Below are 20,161 nucleotides of genomic sequence, written 5' to 3' on the forward strand. Positions count from 1 at the left end.
AAAATTGGACACATGGATTGTACTTGAAAATCTGTGCATGGGACTCATAAAAAATACTCTTATTATATCCCCTTTGTACGTAGTACCCGGATTTTCACCATGTTTCAACGACGTTCCATTGTTTGGGACATTTTGCACTTGGCGACGTGCGTGTTGTTTATAAAAACAAACAAGTGTGTGACATGTGTACAACACTAGAGTAGGATGTGTGCAAGTGAATATTTTTACCTATGTTCATTTTAAGGAGTCGTCACCAACTATTGAAATTCTATAGTGTGATTGGTCACATAAGTTTAATAAATTTTATTTCCTAAATTTATCTAAGAAAATCCTAAGGCTCTTAAGCTAAACTAGAAAAAACATCTCAAGCCAGAAATTATAGACTCAGAAATTCGGTTACATATGAAAAATGTGTTAGGCACCCCACAACGCATATCCAAAAGGATATACCTTGTTTTGAATTTAATATTACATTTCAACATTTAAATAACTATTGAAACATTTGAAATTTTATGATCTTAAAACATATGCATGTACATGTGAAATGACACAAAGGTAAAGACATGTAACTTATCCTAGGATGGCATGTATCATCTATCTTAGGATGACTTGTAAAATCTATCCTAAAATAACAAGTAAAATCTATCGTAGGTTGACATATAAAGATGACATGTATAATCTATTTTAGGATGAAATGTCAAAATGACGTGTGTAATGTATAATGACATACTAGTTGCAGATCAACGCAATGCATAGGAATAAATAATTATTTTCTATTGTAATATAATGTATAATTTTTCTCTAAACTTTTTTGAAGATAATTTGCTCTCCCTAAAAATTAAATAATTTCTATTTGGTCTAGCTTGTTCCACTTGGGTCCAATTCGGTCAATTTCGGTCCTCTTTTAATCCATTTTAGACTAATGGAGCCTTAAATTGTTTCTTTTTGTAGGTTTCATTTTCAAGTTTAGCTCAAAAATTCTTTTTTTTTTCTTAATATTTGGGTTAAAAAGTATGAAATTCTATTATATTTGAGCTAAACTCTTTAGTTTTAAGTTAAAAAAAAAAATACAAAGAAAATACTAAAATAGACATTAGAAATTAAAAATATGAGCCCTAAAAATGCAATAAAAATGATAAATATTCAAAAGTCTTATTTAGTCTACATTGGTTCTATTTGGTCCAATTGTCCTATTTAGTCCAATTTAGTCCATTCTGTCCACTAAAGTTCTATTCAGTCCAATTCAGTTCATTCGATCTTATTCAGTCCACTTCAGTAAAATTCGGTCCATTCAGTTCACATTGGCCCTATTCGGTCAATATTGGTCCTATTCTTTCCACTTAGGTCCATTCTGTCCACTTTGGTCCTATTCAATCCATTCCATCTATTTTGGTTTTTATTTGGTCCTATTTCAGTCCATATTGATCCTATTCTGTCCACTTTGATCCACTTCAGTCCTATTCGTGCCATTCGGTCTACTTTGGTCCTATTTCGTATATTTTGTCCACTTTGGTTCTATTCGGTCTATTCTATCCACTTCAGTCCTATTCAATCCACATTACTTCTTTTTGGTACAGTCTGTCCACTTTGGTCCAGTCTGTCTACTTCGGTCCTATTTAGTCCATTCGTTCTTATTCAGTCCTATTTGGTCCTTTTAGTCCACTTTGTTCCATTTGGTCCATTCAAATCACTTCAATTCCTTTTGGTCCACTTCGATCTATTTTTGTGCACTTACATAATGAGAAAATACATGTTTGGGTTGAAAGCACCTAACCTAAATCCAAATTTATTAAAAATATATATATAAATCTCAAACTCATAATATCTAAAATCTTAAGTATAGTATTTATTATTACTACACTTTTATTGAGCCACATTAATATAGCATTTCAGTCCACTTTGAGAATAAAGGGCAGATCATTTCAATCCACTTTGATACGGCTAAATTTAAGTGAAAGTCTTTCTAAACATCAAAGCTATGAATACACAAATATAATTTTTAGAGCAGTTATTCATTTGTTATAATGTCGTTACTTTTAAATGAATTGCATGAGGTTGATTATATATTTAAGCAAAATATATATGTGTGTGTGTAATTTTTATTTAAACAAATTATTCATTTTCTTAAAAGAGATTATCTTGATAATCAAAATTCATATTAAACTTATACTGAATATGTATAATTTATTCTCTAAATTTTATTGTAGAGAGAGAGAGAGAGACTACTCGTGATGTGGAACTAAAAAAATACAACTTCAAAATGTATGAACTCAAAATAGGGTTTTAAAAATCACAATAATTCATCAAAACAAAGTAGAGTTGCAAAAAAGAATTTTTAAAAAAAAAAGAAAAAAAAGAAGAGAGAATAACTACTTTTTTTCAAGAGAGATGTGAGAGAGAATAAGACTTTGTGTGTATCTATGACTTGGTGCGATTCAACGACTTAGCTCCGTCACTCTAACTCTTAACTTCATAAGATCTTCTTATGCATTAGTATACTATAGACAATGGCACAAGCATGGGTCAAGCCACATTCATTATTGAAGAGACCATTAGACCATCGATGAGAAATTTGTTATGGACAGATTTTAATAATTGACTGCTGTTAGACTAGTGGAAAATGGGAATGGAAAAACAAAAGTTTCTAAAGTAAACCAAATTGATGGCTTGACTAAATGATGTAGGCATGATCATGAAGTTTCAATTGTAAAAGGTATACTAAAACACTAAAACTGTAAAGGCAAGTCAATGGTTAAAAAAAGACTAGATGGTGTGACTTCCTTAAAAAGTTGAAATGTTGGGTGGGATTCTCTTTTTATATGATTCTATTGGAAACGCACTATCCTAATTGTCCTGATTTTGACCACCTCTCCCTTTCAATTAACAATATTGAAGAATTTTCGCCTAATAGAAAAGAAGATGCTGGGAAATTTCATGGAAAATGTAATGTGAAAAGGCTAATAATTGGGAGAGCTGCCACAAGAAAATTCAGTCTCAATTGCAATAGCTTAGAATACTGATCAGAATCTGGCTTCTAAATCCACCTGTTCAGCACTCCAAAGCACCAAGTTAAAGCAAACAAAACCCAACAAATGGCAGAAGCTATTGTTTCATTTGTTACAGGAAAGCTTTCTGATCTGCTCATTGAAGAAGTAGTGTCACTGTATGAAGTCCATGGACAAGTTGACTTAATAGACAGGGAGTTGACACGAATACAGTGCTTCCTAAAAGATGCAGATGTGAAGCAAAAGGGAGATGAAAGAGTGAAGAATTGGGTCAGAGACATAAGAGATGTTGCTTATGATGTTGAAGATGTCATCGACATCTTCATCCTCAAGTTAAGAAGCAGACCCAAAAAACCAGGATTCATTGGGTTCATCAAGAGGTCTAGATTCTTTTTCAGTGATTTGGAAGCTAGGCGTGAACTTGCCAAGGAGATACAGAGTATCAAGATAAGAATCCAAGAGATATCCACCAGTAGAGTAAGATATGGGATTGAAAATATAGGTGCAGAGAGGGGTAGTTATGCATGTGATAGATTGATTGAGCGGAGGCGATCCTCTCCTCGGATTGATGATCATGATATCATTGGCTTCGATGAAGACATCAAGATGTTGGTGACGAGGTTACTTGATCAAAAAACACCAAGGCGAAGTGTTATTTCGATTGTTGGGATGGGTGGCTTGGGCAAAACAACTCTAGCCAAGAAAGTGTATAATTGTAACGATGTTAAGAGACACTTTGATGTTTGTGCTTGGGTTTATGTTTCTCAAGAGTACAGTGGGAGAGAGCTTCTTAATGAGATTGGTAAAAAGGTTCTGATGATCGAGAAAGGCATATTGGCAGCAATGAATAGAGACGATCTAGAGGAGAGAGTATCCAGAGTGTTGAGCAAGAAGAGGTACTTGATTGTCATGGATGATATATGGAATATTGAGGCCTGGGATGACTTAAAAGCCATCTTTCCAGATATAATGAATGGCAGCAGAGTTCTATTTACAACTCGCAATAGGGATGTAGCTATTCACGGCGATCCAAGGAGCCCTATCCATGAATTACGTTTTCTAAACGATGCTGAGAGTTGGGAACTATTCACAAAGAAGGCCTTTTTAGAAGAAGGTGATTCTATTGCTTGTCCCCCCGAGTTGGAGGGATTGGGAAAACAGATTGTTGCCAAATGCGGAGGCTTGCCTTTGGCAGTTGTTATTCTTGGAGGGCTTCTCTCTAGAAAAGAGAAGGCCCCTGGTGTTTGGTTGAGGGTGTTGCAAAGTGTAGACTGGCAGCTGACTCATGATCCAAAGCAACTGATGGAAATATTGGCTCTCAGTTATAATGACTTGCCATATTATTTGAAGCCATGCTTCCTTTATTTTGGACTTTTCCCTGAAGATTCTGAAATCCGAGTGGGAAAACTAATCCTGTTGTGGATAGCTGAAGGATTTGTTCGACAAAGGGGTCAAGAATCTATGGAAGATGTTGCTCAAGATTTTTTGGAGGAGTTGGTTGATAGAAGCATGATTCAAGTGGCTGAAAAGAGGCACAATGGGAAAATCAAGACTTGCCGCATCCATGATCTTTTACGAGATCTTGCATTGTCTGAGGCAAAAGAATGTAAGTTTCTTCAAATCCTTGAGAACGTTAATTTTTGCCCCTCTATGACTTCAACACGTCGAATTGCAGTCCATACAACTCTTGAGACGTACATGTATTTTAGGCAGTCCAATTCTCACCTTCGTTCAATGTTGTGCTTCTCAAGATATGAAGAATTTCATAGGAGAGACCAATGGACATCCCTACTTCGAAGCCACAAGTTGCTTAGGGTGGTAGATCTAGAGGGTGTGACTGCCCATGTATTACCGAAAGAGATGAGAGAACTCATTCATTTGCGATACTTGGGATTGAAGAATACTAAATTGCAAAGAATACCATTCCCCATTGATAACTTAAGGAACCTGCAAACACTAGATATAAGGGGCACAAAGATCAGCAGAGTTCCAAATGAAATTTGGAAGATGCAAAGTATAAGGCACTTGTATTTGCATAAGACTGCTATAACAGGTAATCCACCATCTTATGTCTCTTCAATGAACCTTGCAACCTTATCAACTGTATCTATTTATGGTAATATATGGATTCCTAATTTCTTGGGGAAGTTGACAAGTCTTAGAAAACTTGGAATCCATGGATGTTTTGGTTCACAAGCTGAGGCATTGTCCAAGTCTCTTCTCAAATTAATCAATCTTGAAAATTTTAGTTTAATTGGCACTGATCCAATTTTGGAGCCCACTTTGAGGTTGATTTTGAGTCAAAATATTCATAAGCTGTATCTTTCTGGACCTATAGAGAAGCTTCCTGAACCACAACATATTCAGCCAAATCTAAGCAAACTGTCACTGAAAATGTCACAACTTGTGCATGACCCATTCACGACATTGGAGAGACTACCTAATCTTAGGATGCTCAAATTGTTATCCAATTCCTTTTCTGGAAGGAAAATGATTTGCTCTTCTGATGGGTTTCCTAGGCTCCATATCTTGGAACTCCAGGACTTGGATAATTTAGAGGAATGGCGAGTGGAGGAAGGAGCACTACCAAGCCTTAGACGCTTATTTATCACTGGTTGCGGAGAACTGAAGATGCTTCCTGAAGGATTACAGTATGTGACTAGTCTAAAAGAATTGGTCGTGGAGGATATGCCTGAAACATTTGAAGATAGGATTGAACAAGACAATGGAGATGATTGGTATAAAATCCAACACATCCCATCTATTGTTAGAATGTAGGATCAGTGTTCTCATATGGGGTGGATTCTCCTGGTGCAAAATAAATGTGTTATGCTCTTAGTTCTACATGGAGAGAAGATGTAGGACTTAGCATGAATACACAGGGAAAGATGAAAGCATCGTATGGTACTGCAGAAACAAGGTCAATCCTATTTATTCTGTAGTTAACCAATATATTTTCTACATCTTGTATGTTCCATTTTTATTCAAAATGTATGCATTTACAAATTTTATTTTCTTGATGAGACTTCAGGACTCTTTGAGCACCAGATCACTCGTGTAGTTCCCGTACGTCTGTCATGTAAGCCTTGGCAGATAATTACTGGGTAGACTCACTGTGATCACCTACTTGCTTCATGTCAGTTAGCTACAATCTCATTCTAAAACCCCAGACACTTCACTTCTAAACTGTTAGTTTTAATTGTTTGTACTTTTAATTTTTCTTTTGTTGGTTGAACTGTTGTAAAATGTCTTCTGCCAACACTGGGGAGGAAAGCCTGGATATAACTAATTTGTATGCCTAGCCAATTTTAGAGGGGCTGTGTGTAAAATCAGGTAATGACTCTATTGCTTGCATACTTGTCTCCTTATGCTTATTCTACTTAAGCCCACACTACTTGCCCAAAACATAGTATGTAACAGCAATGAGGCCCAACAAATAGTGCCCTCGGCTTCGTGCTTTCGGATTAACAGCGTTGAGGGCGGACTTTAATAAATGATTTTCTTTGAGGCTGGTTATATGAGCCTGGTTGTTCCCTTGGCGGACTTTAATAAATGATTTTCTTTGAGGCTGGTTATATGAGCCTGGTTGTTCCCTTGTCCTGAACTATTTAAAATTGTAACAATACCATAATGGTCATCAAATAGTCCATGACCCATGGACTGGCCTAGCAGTCCAATGGGGCAGGCTATGGGTTGGTTTCTTTACCCATGGGCACCTGTTAGGCCGGCCTGTTAGCCCAATCCATTAGCCTAACCTGTTAGCCCAGTCCATTAGCCTGAGTTGTTGCCCAAAATTCATAACAATTTTTTTTTTGGGGAGGGGGGTGGGGGGGGGGGGGGGATTGGAGGGATTGAACTTTAGACACGAAACACCTAACCACTAAATTTGGGAGTGATTGTGAGCTCAGCCTATACAAAATATCATATTTTTAAGATTTCGGGCCAACATATACCAACGTTGATACTTTTCACTTTTCAGCACAAACAGTTTCTCCAAGACAAGAAGTACTGATTTATAATAATACTAGTTGTAGCCCATGCAACGTACGGTTTTATAAAAAAAAACTTATAAAATAAATGTATAAATAATTATATATTATAATAGATTTAATAAAGATAAAAGAAAAAATTATCTAGTGTAAATAATTATCTCACTAAAATAAGGGGTAAGATTTCTTCCTACTAAATTAAATTGATAATTCCAAATTGAATTTTAAGTTGATAATTATTTTTAAAAAAAAGGTACTAAACAATTGATAAATCTAAAATTATTTAAAAATATAAAATTTAATAAAATTTCTGCAATTTGGCAAAGCCACATGACGCAACCACGGCGTCTAAGCCCAATTTATATTAATCACCTCTTGAAGAATTTGGATTGTACTTATCCCTTAATAATCAAGTTTTGTAGCTTGATATTTTGATAAAATAATATTAAAATTTTGAAAATTTAGATGATAAATATTATCTAAATTAAATTTTTGTATGTTATATATCATCCCCTAATTTAAGAAATATATCCTAACAAATAAAAAAATAATGTTAATTTGATGATAAATATTATCTAAATTAAATTTTTGTATGTTAAATATTATCCCTTCATTTAAGAAATATATCCTAACGAATAAAAAAATAATTTTAATCTAAAAATAATTTTTGTATACTATTCCTTTTCAGTTTTTTAAAAATCTAAAAATTTAATAAAATTTCTACAATTTGATGAAACCATATGATGCAACTACGACATCTAAACCCAACTTTTATTATATATAATTTATAATATAATATAATATGAGATGAGACAATGAATCATGTGACGTGAAAGTGAAGCTTTTTAAAAGCCGCGAAATGCGTTCCGACCAAAATACGTGTACAGATCAAGGAAAAAGGAAAAAGAGTGTTAAAGTAGTAATACTAATTTTTGCGACCAAAACGAAATATATATAAATATATATATATATATATATATATATATATATATATAATCTTATTACCGATTGATACGGAATTGACAACCATGTGAAAATGCAGAGCTCAAAATTTCTTCCATGGGGACCACGTAAACCATTCTAGCGAAATGTATTATCAATAAATAAACAATGCGTTGGGACTACACCACAGGACCAATTTAGTTGAAAGTGGACAAAATGTGCTCCCACCACCACGTGACTACTACGTCTCTCTCTCTCTCTCTCTCTCTCTCTCTCTGTCTCTGTACTCTACTCACCAGGTGCCTTGCCAGTTGCCATTCATTGTTATTGATTAAAGTATTATTATTATTATTATTATTATTATTATTATTATTATTATGTTTCATTATTCATATACTAAGAAATCTTAGTAATTGCGACAGCCTGTACCTCCTTCGAGGCCAAACCATAGTCAAAATTCAATGCCATACAAGATACAACATCCAACTTTACTTGTTTATTTGGAAAAGGTCTTTTGCTTTGCTGTAACACTCCCATTTTCGCTCTTTTGTTTTCTCAAAGCATTCTTTTTTGGGTAACTACCTCTTAATTATCATGCTCTCTCACTCACCTCTTCTTCTTTTATTTATTATTGCTAGATGCCAATCCATTCACAACCACCACCACCACCACCATCACCAACACTTTCTTTAAATCACACTCTTTAAGCACTAAAAAAATAGATGCAAAGAATCAGCAAATCTGTACTTGGCTATACAAAATAAACATTGCAAAAGGAAGGTATTAAAGTATGCAATGCATGCCATAGGATTGCAAATCAATACCAACCCTATAAAAAGTTATTGTAGTCCCTCCCTCTTGATTGTTAACCACCACAATATTAGATAACAATTAAGTCTTTTAAATATAATACAATATCACATAACAAGCAAAGTTTTGTCAAAAAGATACTTATCGCCATGAACCAAAAAATAAAGATTTGATAGCCCAAAGTAGGTTGATTGTCTTAATTACAACATAAGAAAGCAACAAGCACAGCAATTAAAAGGCAGCTGCAGACCCTTGCAATGGAAACCACAGTTAGCAACAACCAACTTACACAAATGACCTGACTATAAGACAACTCGTAGCTGCATTTGAAATTTATCTCAACAAACTCAAAAGAAAAACAAAAAATGTATATATTCATCATTACTGATGCCAAGAGATAGCAAACTGGATACTGCTTTCTGAGGAAGTACTGCAAATCTAAAAGAATCTAATATACATTACCATGAGACGATGACATACTCTCTAAGGACAGCCTAAAATCAAGCTTCAAATCATTTACAATAACAGCTCCAATTCTGCAGATGCGTGTGACTAAAGATCCCAAAAGTAAGTACATCATCCACTGGGGCTTCCGTTCTTCTATGCCAATATTTAACAAATACAAATAATACTAATAATTAAAAGGCGTAAGAATTAAACTGAAAAAAAAAAAAAAAAAATACTACATAGAAAAAGAAGCAGACCTGAAAAATTGTGGCCACAGAGATATTGTAGAGGAAACTTTAATGATAAAGAAGAGCCATTTCATGGATTAATGTTGCACTCCCGCAAATATAGATGATCATAGTCAACATATCTTGTCCAATAGTTTCTATACTTGGGTATGCTTATCTCAAGCCATGGTTTCATGTTGCCATTATAGTGTATGACAGCTGCTCTCTCAATTTCCTTTTGATTTACATTAGGGTTGTAACCAAGGCCTAGCACATGCCAGGATCGATGAAGTGGATAAGTGCGCTTCCAAAATGTTATGAGACCAGGTGGCAGAGTTCCCAACTTCCACAACTGTCTGTCCTGATTCTGCAAGGGAAAAGATTAAAAGAATTGATGTCAAAATCTCTTGTAATGCTTTGAATACTGAGTAACTGAATGCATATGTATACCATATGAACAGAGCAAAAACGCATGCTATACCTATACCCAACAGTAACATGTCAAACAAAAACCATCTGCCCTTGTTGTACTTAAAGACATTAGTGGAGCCTTTGGACATCCCATTGGACTTAAGTTACATTTAGCCCTAGTTTTAGTATATTGGAGACAAAATTATGAATCCCACCCAAATGGCCATGATATATGTGGTATTAGGTTGAAATTCATGCTAGTGTATGGATAAATGTTTATAAAGCTCTAGAATTTAGATTGATGTTTTTCATTGTGTGTTATGTTTAGGTGTCACATGCACCAAGATAGTTGTCAACCAAACACAAGTATTAAAACCAGACAAGAGCATCATCCATGAAAAAGGATCTAAAATTATAATCATTACCAGCTTTTGCCATCTGTGGTACAATCCTGTGATGTTTTGCCTCTTCCATTGATCCAAATCAAAGATATTCATCCCATATGCCCATCCACATGCATGAGGGTCAAAATTCTTTGAGATAAGAGGATTTGAGAAGTTCAGATACCGATCAAAACGATGGAAGCTCTCTCCACAAGTCTCAACAGCACCATTAACATTCCCCTTCAAATCAAGAGACCAAAGGGCAGTGAGATCCTTCTTTACAACAATATCATCATCCAAGAACAACACTTTGTTGAGCTTTGGGAAGATCTCTGGCAAATAAAATCGAAGATGATTGAGGATAGATAAGTATTTTGGGTTCCGGTACTTCAAATTTGAATCAGAATTGGCTCGATGAGCTCTGAAGTAATAGTCTATCATGGACTGTGAACCCAACTGCTTGAGAACTGGACTATAACTTGCATTTAGCCATGTAAATTCTTCAATGTTCTGAACCTGGATAGAAGCTTTGCCTGGTGGATTTGCCAAAAACCACATCCTCATTGCTGCATAATTTAGCCTATCAGTAACAATGTGGAAAACATGCTTCGAAGGGTCCTGCCAGAATTCCAAACAATAAATTTGAGATGTCAAACAAAAATATCAAACATTGAAATAGCAGATTATTATTATTATTTTTTATTTATTTTTTTTGCAGGTGGGGAAGTTCAACAAAAGAAAGAGGGTGTGGGAACAAGAGTCTTAGAATAGCCATTCCAAAATTTCTTTCTTAGCAATTAAAGGGAATAGCTATATCAAGAGTGAAAATTACCTTAGCATATGTTATAGTTGAGTTTAAAACAACTGCTGCTGCTAATACGTTATCGGAGAATAATGCATAATGGAACAACTGAGGGTCTTCTAACTTCTCTTGATTTGGAAAGTCATGTTGAGAAGAATTCAAGGTATAATACTCAGTTGTAAGGCGCAATGGAAGACAATGCAGACCTTTAGGAATCGTTTTTGCTGTCAATTGAGTCAAGAATATAGTCTGCTTTTTGTGCACTCGGAGCTGCTCTTCGGTTGAGTGGAGCATAGCTCTCAGCTTCTTCACCACAGAAGCACAGTCATCTTGAAGCTGCTTTCCTTTGGCCAATGTTTGCTCCATTGCCTTCAATTTGTCGTAGGCACTGCATAAAAATAAACCATACCAACAATTTAAGGCAGAGAAAGATGGGAGAATTTAAACAGTTGCAAGCCAAACAGAGAACCTAATAATAAGATCAATATTTGAAGGAAAAAATTGAGAAAATTAGGTTGTCGGCATATTAATATGTTAAAAGAGAAGACTTACTTCCTTGGCAGTTCAGAATCTTTTCTCACATCCCCAAGTACTCGCTGAACTTCCTTCATCCGACCCCGAAGCTCCCTTGTAAAGTGAGGATTGTTTCTTGTGGCTGGGAGGGATAGATAAACCTTTGCCCTGATGATCTGATCTTTGAGTTGCAGCACCCGAGCATCTGGCATAGCTGTTTGGTCATTCTGTATGCTAGTGTCAGGTTTTTTGCGTTCCTTCTTTTTAACCTTAGTTGAAGTTTGAGTGGTTTGTTGCTCATGCTTAGTGGATTGTTTCTCATGCTTTATTTCCTGGACAAAAAATGGAAAATAATTATAAAAAAAAGAAGATTAAAATGCACAATAAATATTCCAGTTTTCCAAAAGGTAGATAGGGGGAAAAGGGGACAAAAAGGCCCAGAGTTTGGCATGGATGCGGTTATTCAAGATAATATGCATGAATCAGAGATAAGAAGTTTGCAAAGAAAGCATATTTCATCAAATGATTAGGATAAAAAAATTCGATAACAATAGGCAACAATGATAATAATCAAAATAAATATCAAACATAATAGTTTAACCCCTATTTCAAGGAGACATGATATAACATGGTTAAAAAAAAATTCAAATACTAAGTCATAAACATTCATGCTAGGGATTTGCAGAATCCAAGCAATACACAAGATAGTCAGAATGACCTTTTTTTTCTTTTTTTCTTTTTTTGTGGGTTGACTATTAGGACATACTATTTCCAACATCCAAATGACAAGTCCCACAGTAGATTTTACTACAATATGTTAGATGCTGAAACCCACTAATAAACATCAAGTCAACAAAAGAGCACCCTAAGCACGATGAGGAGCACAGAAGTATCACAGCATTTGTAATGTATGCAATTCTATTTCTAACATAAAACAGAGCTATCAAAAGACTTTTACAAATAGGAGCAGCACCAACCAGTACAAATTTGACAATCAAAAAAAAAAAAAAAAAAAGAAGCAAGTTAAAGGGAAAAAAATATAAATCATATACCATATTTTGAGTATTTTGAGAGGCATTATCTGATGACTGGTCAGCTTGGTCATCTGCATCAATTGTATCTTCCCCAATGTCTTTGTGAGTGTTTGTGTCAGTATTATGCTCATTTGAGTCATTTGCTTCCTCGAGTGAATCTGTGACCTCCCTGATGAGGTTAGTTCTTTGATCTTGTTCTTCCTCGTCTGTCATAGATAATACTCTGGTAGACCTTGATTCTACTAAATGCATATATAAATGATATAAATACCAAGCAGAAAATTATAAAGATGAGAACAATTGTGCAATTGTGCAATTGTGCAAATATTGGTTTTAGTAATTACAAAACAGAACAGAAATTAGAACCAGAAAAAGGACTTTTTAAGGAGTACCTTGACCTGAAACAGCAATGTGGGTGTCCTGTAGGTCTAAATCATCTGAATTTGGAAGAGATTTGGTTGAGGTATCTGAATAAACAATTCTAATCGGTTCTTTAATGGTGGTTGCCGATTCCTATACAGCAAAAACCAAATAATTTGAAGAGTAAAGATCTGAAATTTACCACTCCAAATTAACTAATATGGATGCATCATCAAAAGAGAACCCAAAAAAGGAACAAGTATTACCTGGGGCAGCACATTTAGACGCTCGTTATGGCCATTCAAAGTCTGTGTAGTTAACCAGAGATTTAGATTTGGTTAATGAAAAATCAAAATACAAGATACACCCAAAAGAGAATAGCCCTTGTTTCCAAATAAAAGAAAAGTATATACTACTTACAACAGTTGTAACATCTTCAACAAATTCGTCTCTAGCTGCAGAAATTGCAAAGCAAAGCAAAGAATGTTCAAATCACCAAAAGAGAAAAAACCCAGAAAGAGAAAACTTGAAACAAATCTAAAAACAAAAACAAAAAAAACTTACAAGAAGAAGAGGTCTTGAAAGTGCCGAGGCGGTCGGTGTACAGAACAATCGGAGCAACCACCGTCACAAACAGCAAAACCAACACCAAATTCCTCACCACCATATCTTTCTTTTTTTTCTCTCTCTCTTTCTCTCTTATCTCTTTTACAAAATCTAATGTTGTTATTGTATAAAGAAGAAGCAAGAAAGAAAGAAAAATTGAAAACCACTTTATTAACTTTATTCTTTGGATACTTTCTTGACAAAAATTTAAGACCGTTGCTTTACCCTTTTATCCATTGAACATAGAATAAAACTAAAACAGACAGATTTGCTGTAGAAGGAAGAAGAAGAAAAAAAAAAGGTGTGTTGCTCGCTCACATCAGACAATTTTGTGATTCTTAGAGCTTAGAAAAGCAAAGAGGCAGAGAGAAGAAGAAGAAGAAAGACAACCTCGGACTCGCTCTCTACAATGTTATTTTTTTTTTAACTAAGACAACACCTTGGTAATGCTAATCACAGTAGTAACAAGAGAGAAAACAAGAAGTGAACAAAATACTTACAACGCAACATACAGAGAGATGGGAGAGACGGCTCTGATAATAACAGCAGGACATTGATGAGTGAGAAAGAGAGAGAGAGAGAGAGAGAGAGGTGATATCGCAGAAAAGGATAGGTTAAAAGAATTGTGTGTGTGTTTGTTTTTTTTTTTGGGAGAGAATTAGAGAAAGAAGTGGCGTGATTAATTATGGTATAATCAATAAATGAAACGGTTTCAAAATAAATAAATAAATAAATGAAACACGCGCCTTTTAGCCGTGTTTCGAACATTTTACTCTTCTTGAGTTTTGAGTTGTCTTTTTTTTTTAAAAAAAAACTCTAGAAGAGTTTTTTTTTTTTTTTAACTCTTTCTAGAGTTTCTAATTTTGGAATAAAAGGTATAATGGTTGGGAAATATAACGTGTCACTTTGTATACAATTACTTAAGTGTTTTAGTAGATGTATGTATTCAATACACATGTCATATTCTTTACTTAGAATAGTGATTTAGATTTTATTATTAGTTTACTGCAATCATTTGTGTTTATACCACATTATCTAACATTAATTCATAAAAATAAAAAGTAAAAATAACAACATTTTTTTTCCGAGAAGTGTTACATTTATAACACTTTTACAACATTTTCATAACAAATCATAAGTAATTAGCTGTTATTGGTTCAAATTTGAATTTAGCACTGAGATTACTTTTTTAACCCAACAATAACAACCAGTAACAATTTGACATCTATGATTTGTTGTGAAAATGATGTAAAAATGTTGTGAACATATCATTTCTTTTTTTTTCCTAAAAAATAATACAACATATTTTTTTTCATAAAAAATATCAATTAACAATATTTCACTAATTATTTAAGTTAATGATAATTTCATATAATTTAAACAATTTATTTGTTGAGAATGAATAATTAAGTATTAAGTTGTGTGTAATTAAATAAATCTTAGGTACAATTTGGTAATATGTCTTCAGTTCTTCAGTATAATTCAACTATCTAATGGTGGGTTCTAATTAAATCCACTTGTTAAAATTTATTTGTACTCAAATAAGAGATTTAAATTCAGATTTTGACTATTATTTTTTTATATATATATTAATTAATGTCTTAATTTTATAATAATAAAAGGTCCTCATATTTATTTATAAAAATTCCAATGATGCAATTACATTAATAATGAATAATGATATGGTTGAATTTATTAAAAAAAATGAATTTATTTCAATTATGTAATTACATTACATTTGGATAGCATAATTTAGACGTATGAAAATAGTTGTTTAGATAATTTTAAAAAATAAAATACTTTGAATTTTAAAAATTTTAATATCAATTTATTTGAATGATATCTAAAATGATTTAAAGGTTGTTTAGTAGTATAAATAGAAAAACAGTTTTCAGTATTTAAACAATATTACATATTTTTTTACATATTTTTTCACTTACATTTATTTTTAAAAAAATACAAACAATATTACTGAAATAACATTATCAAACACCCCTTTACTAATTTAAAATTAAAATATAAACCCAAATTACTTTAAAATCCAAGAATACATTAACCAATGCTGCTCAAACAATGTTTTCTTTTGTTGTGATGGGTACGACTACCGATTGAACTGTAGCAGTAAAAACTGGACAGTGCACACCCGTGATTGACGGCTCTTTTTATGATGGCGTTTTACGACTTAATCCATGCCTCCTCTTACTTTCCCAACCCCTGCGGTTTTACTCGCTTTCTTGCGTCCTTAGTTAGGGTCCACTTGTAGTTGTACCCGACAGAGTGTATCACGAGCCTATGCCCCAATTGCTCAATTCTCACCCAGATCTCTTTCCCATCCACTACTACTACTTTTCTATTAATTTACTATATTTTCAGATTCCTACATCAATGTTGACCTCTCATACACATAAAACACCTACTACTTTGAATCAATTTGTCTCCTCATTAGAGTTATCGTTTTATCAAAATTATATTTCCTAATTCCAACATCAATGTTGACCTCCCATGCATATATAAAAGGACGTGACTTCTATCCAGTGCCTTCAGTGCATTGGACTCGCTGTGATCATGACACGTGTTTGAAAATAGACACATATCATGATCGCAACTAATTCGGTGTCACAGGACACTAAATAGAAGCCACACCCCACATAAAAATATCCACTAGTTTGAATCAATTTGTCTCCTCATTAGAGTTATCGTTTTATCAAAATTATATTTCCTAATTCCTACATCAATGTTGACCTCCCACGCATATATAAAAGGACGTGACTTCTGTCCAGTGCCTTCAGTGCATTGGACTCGCTGTGATCATGACACGTGTCTGAAAATAGACACATATCATGATCGCAACTGATTCGGTGTCACAGGACACTAAATAGAAGCCACACCCCACATAAAAATATCCACTAGTTTGAATCAATTTGTCTCATCATTAAAGTTATCTTTTTATCAAAAATTATATTTTAGTGGGTTTTAATAATTAGCTTAACTGATAAAGTTTTTGATGATTGAATAAGATATTTGAAATTTAATTTTCAACTACATCAACAACCTATTAATATTTTAATCTAATAATAAAAAACACAATTATCACATAAACAGATACTTAAAACTCTAAAAAGTTATAATAATAATATTTAAGAATTATCGTCTGTTGGTCCTCTTTATATATATATATATATATATATATATTGGTTATCCAAACATGAAAACGAATCTGACCGTATTATAATAATCTTTTTTTTTTTGGTGAACATAATAATCATGTTTTTAATCAGGCTTACCTGCCTTTTATACGTCACAGACAATCACTACGTGGCAAACACCCTTCCTGTTTTGGGTCTCATTCTCTCAATCCAAGTCCTAATGTACTTTTCTCTTCCTCAACTCAAATGCCTACTACCATTTCATTGCCAATTTGTTGAATACTTGGCCACCCATTAATATATTTCATAAGCTAGCTAGCTTTATACTCTTTTTTTTTTTTTTGATAAGTAGCTAGCTTTATACTCATTCTAGAGTTGCTAGCAAGATTTTTCTGGATTCCTGAAATTAGTTAAGCATGCATGTATAAGATAACCTTATTATTCCAATAACTGAATTTAATATAAGCACCATTCAAAAAGAACATTGTACTTTTTTTTTTTTTATGAACAAAAAGGGGGCGATCATATGTGACTTATCCCCCAAAACGTGACCTAATAGAGGCACCTCTCGCTATAGCTACTATGATTGGGATACCACAAACCTCATCCTAACACCCTAAGAGAACTAAAGTGTGAGACGCAATACATACCATAAAAATCCCCTCACATGGTACCTGTCATGACTCGAACATAGGACCATGAGCATGTACGCAGGATCCCATACCGCTGGGCCACCCCTCCTGAGCCAAAGAACGTTCTACTAGCAAGCATAGAGTTGAGGTACATTTCATTAACTTTCATGGAGCCCATATCTGTGTGTTATGGATGGAAGTCACATCAACACCACAAAAATCAGAATCTCATGGTAGCTAGCACTGGAAAACAAAACAAAAGTGTCGGCAGATGGCTACAACCCGCTACGGACTAGGGTTTCAATATTTTACATTTCATTGTTCTTTAAGTTCTTTGTCTTCACGTAAAAACCCTGTATCTGTGTCGTTTTTCTATAAAACATGGGGTGGCGATCAGAACACTACTTAGTTTCATACGTAAGTGAGAGTTAGAAAGCTGTAGATTACTATATTATATTGAAAGTTTGGAATTATTTTCATTTTAACTTTTTATGTTTCAAAATTTTTAGTATGACACATGTTTGATCTCTTTTTTATATTGGTCATGCCGCCAAAATTATTCAGGGAACGGTCAAAATAAAAATTTTCAAACGTAAAAGACCAAAATAAAAATAGCTCTAAACTTTTGTTGGCCAAAATTGTACTTTACTCCATTGTTTGATGAGCCAAAGATTGGCATTTATATCCCTATATATGGTCTTGTACTAAGGTTCAATCCTCCACTCTTACCTAAATAAAAAATGCTTCACGAAATGGCAGTCAAATTCTATGAGCAACTCCTGGGTACTTTAGTAAAGAAATATTAATGCAAGTTGAGGTTACGATTGAAGAAACTCAGAAGTCTTAAATCAGCATGGATGGTGATAAAGGCATTTGGTCCACATGGTTTTACAGCACAGTTATACAAGAAAGCGTGCTCTTTAGTTGATTAGAATGTTATTGAGGATGTGCAATCTCTCTTCTAATTTGTTGTGTTCTTAGGGAAAGTAAATGCCACCACACTCTAACACCGGTTCTCATTTCTCAAGACTCCTAGTCCATCCAATGTGGGGATATTTTGCTTGATATCATGATATAATATCCTCTGTAAGTGTATAACTAAAATCCTAACCAATAGGTTGAAGCCAAACTTGAATGCATTGATTGGCCAATATCAAGCCACATTTGTACAGGAAGCATTGCTAAAAATTTGTTGTTAGCATAAGAAATTGTCATAAATTATCATAAGGATAAAAGTTACTTAAATATGTGTTTTGAAGGTAGACATTATAAAGGGATATTATTTAGTAAAATGGGATTTCATTTTGCTATATATATATATATATAGTTTTTTAAAGGAGTGAAAGGGCAACATGAACTGAAATCTAATCCTGTTGATCATGGTCCGTCCATTTTTTAGGGTAATGGGGAGGTCATTGTTGGGGAGCAATCCAGTCCTTGTTCTAGAGATGGGTCTATTTATGAAGATATGGGTTTTGATGGTATGGTTTCAGAGGAGGGGGATGGAGCCCCTCCTTCTGCTTGATTTGTTTTCTCCTTCTATGTTTTGTTTATCCATGAATATTCTGATTTGGAATAGCAGAGGAGCTTTAAAGCCCTCGTTCCAGGCTTACATTCATAAGTTATCTCGGCAGCATGATCCGGCTATTCTAGTAGTTATGGAGACTAAATTGGGTGGTACCAAAGCCAAGAAAGTCACAGATAGGCTGCCTTTTGATGGAACTATTCACACAGAGACGATTGGTTACTCTGGTGGGTTGCGGTTGCTTTGGAACGATGATAAAGTAGAGATTGATGAGCTGGTTAAAACAGAGCAGGAAATTCATGTAGAAGTTAAGGTGCGTGCCTCAAATCTTTCCTGGATTTTTTCTGCTATTTATGCTAGTCCTAGGAATGAAGAGAGGTGCATTTTATGGAATAATTTAAATAAGGTGGCTGAGTTGCATAATAAGCCTTGGATTATGGCGGTTGATTTTAATGAACCTCTGGTGCAAGAGGATAAATTTGGTGGTAGGGGTGTTAGTGTGAATCGGTCTCTGGCTTTCAAGGATTGCTTAGACTTATGCAATATGGTTGATATGGGTTTCTCTAGACCAAGGTACACTTGGACAAACAAGAGGGATGTTAAAAATCTCATTCTGGAAAGGATTGACCGATTCTTCATGAATTTGAATTGGCGTGTTCTATATCCTGATGCGAAAGTAACTCATCTCTCCTGTTGTCACTCCGATCATTGCCCGGTTCTTATGGAGTCTCTTCCTTTTAGAACTATTCATCTTAATAGACCCTTCAAATTTCAAGAATTCTAGATTTTTTCTGGATTTTTGGGAATGGATTTTTTTAGAGAGGGATCTCTGGATGCTGAAATCCATAATTAATTGGCTAGTTCAAGGAGACCGCAATACCTCCTTTTATCATGTGACTGCCCTAGCCAGAAGGAAAAGGAATCATATTGCCTCGGTCAAAGACGATAGGGAAGTCTGGTTGACTGATGAAAGAGAAGTAATGGAGCACTTTAGGAGTGGTTTTGTCTCACTGTACACCACTTCTCTCCAGGAGACTACTTGGTTTCCAAGGCACGTTGTGAGTAGTTAAGTGCATCTATCCAAGGAAGCTAGGACCTCTATTGGTGCCATGGTTACCTTAAAAGAAATCAAAGATGCTCTTTGGTCTATGAAACCATTAAGGCGCCGGGCCCAGATGGTCTCCATGCTGGATTCTTCCAACGCTTCTGGCTTGTGGTTGGGGATTCGGTGGTGGAGGAAGTGCGGAGAGTCTTTACTGAAAGGAAGGTTCCCGATTATCTTAATAGAACTCTCCTGGTGCTTATCCCAAAAATTCAAGGCCCAGAATC

General features: G+C 34.4%; 2 protein-coding genes across 7 annotated transcripts; one reads left to right on the forward strand and one right to left on the reverse strand.

Annotated features, from left to right (window-relative positions):
* The first annotated feature begins 2,880 nt into the window (after positions 1-2,880).
* Positions 2,881-6,265, forward strand: LOC115989419 (putative disease resistance protein At1g50180). The gene has a single exon (XM_031113095.1). The coding sequence runs from the start codon at positions 3,093-3,095 to the stop codon at positions 5,781-5,783; it is 2,691 nt and encodes an 896-aa protein (XP_030968955.1). The 5' UTR covers positions 2,881-3,092; the 3' UTR covers positions 5,784-6,265.
* Positions 6,266-8,887: 2,622 nt separating this feature from the next.
* On the reverse strand, positions 8,888-14,181 carry LOC115989633 (probable galacturonosyltransferase 4). 6 transcript variants are annotated; one of them, XM_031113430.1, is made up of 10 exons: positions 13,488-14,181; positions 13,344-13,378; positions 13,190-13,231; positions 12,956-13,076; positions 12,582-12,802; positions 11,569-11,861; positions 11,047-11,404; positions 10,257-10,832; positions 9,451-9,787; positions 8,888-9,377 (listed from the first exon to the last, which is right to left on the reverse strand). In XM_031113430.1, the coding sequence occupies exons 1-9, from the start codon at positions 13,588-13,590 to the stop codon at positions 9,512-9,514; spliced, it is 2,025 nt and encodes a 674-aa protein (XP_030969290.1). In that variant the 5' UTR covers positions 13,591-14,181; the 3' UTR covers positions 8,888-9,377; positions 9,451-9,511. The 6 variants fall into 6 exon arrangements, with proteins under 6 accessions (XP_030969290.1, XP_030969289.1, XP_030969288.1 ...); XM_031113429.1 differs by having other exon boundaries at positions 8,888-9,343; positions 12,582-12,805; XM_031113428.1 differs by having other exon boundaries at positions 8,888-9,346; positions 12,582-12,805.
* Between the last annotated feature and the right edge of the window lie 5,980 nt (positions 14,182-20,161).

The sequence above is a fragment of the Quercus lobata genome, chromosome 5 (genome assembly GCF_001633185.2).
Source record: "Quercus lobata isolate SW786 chromosome 5, ValleyOak3.0 Primary Assembly, whole genome shotgun sequence".
NCBI lineage: Eukaryota > Viridiplantae > Streptophyta > Magnoliopsida > Fagales > Fagaceae > Quercus > Quercus lobata.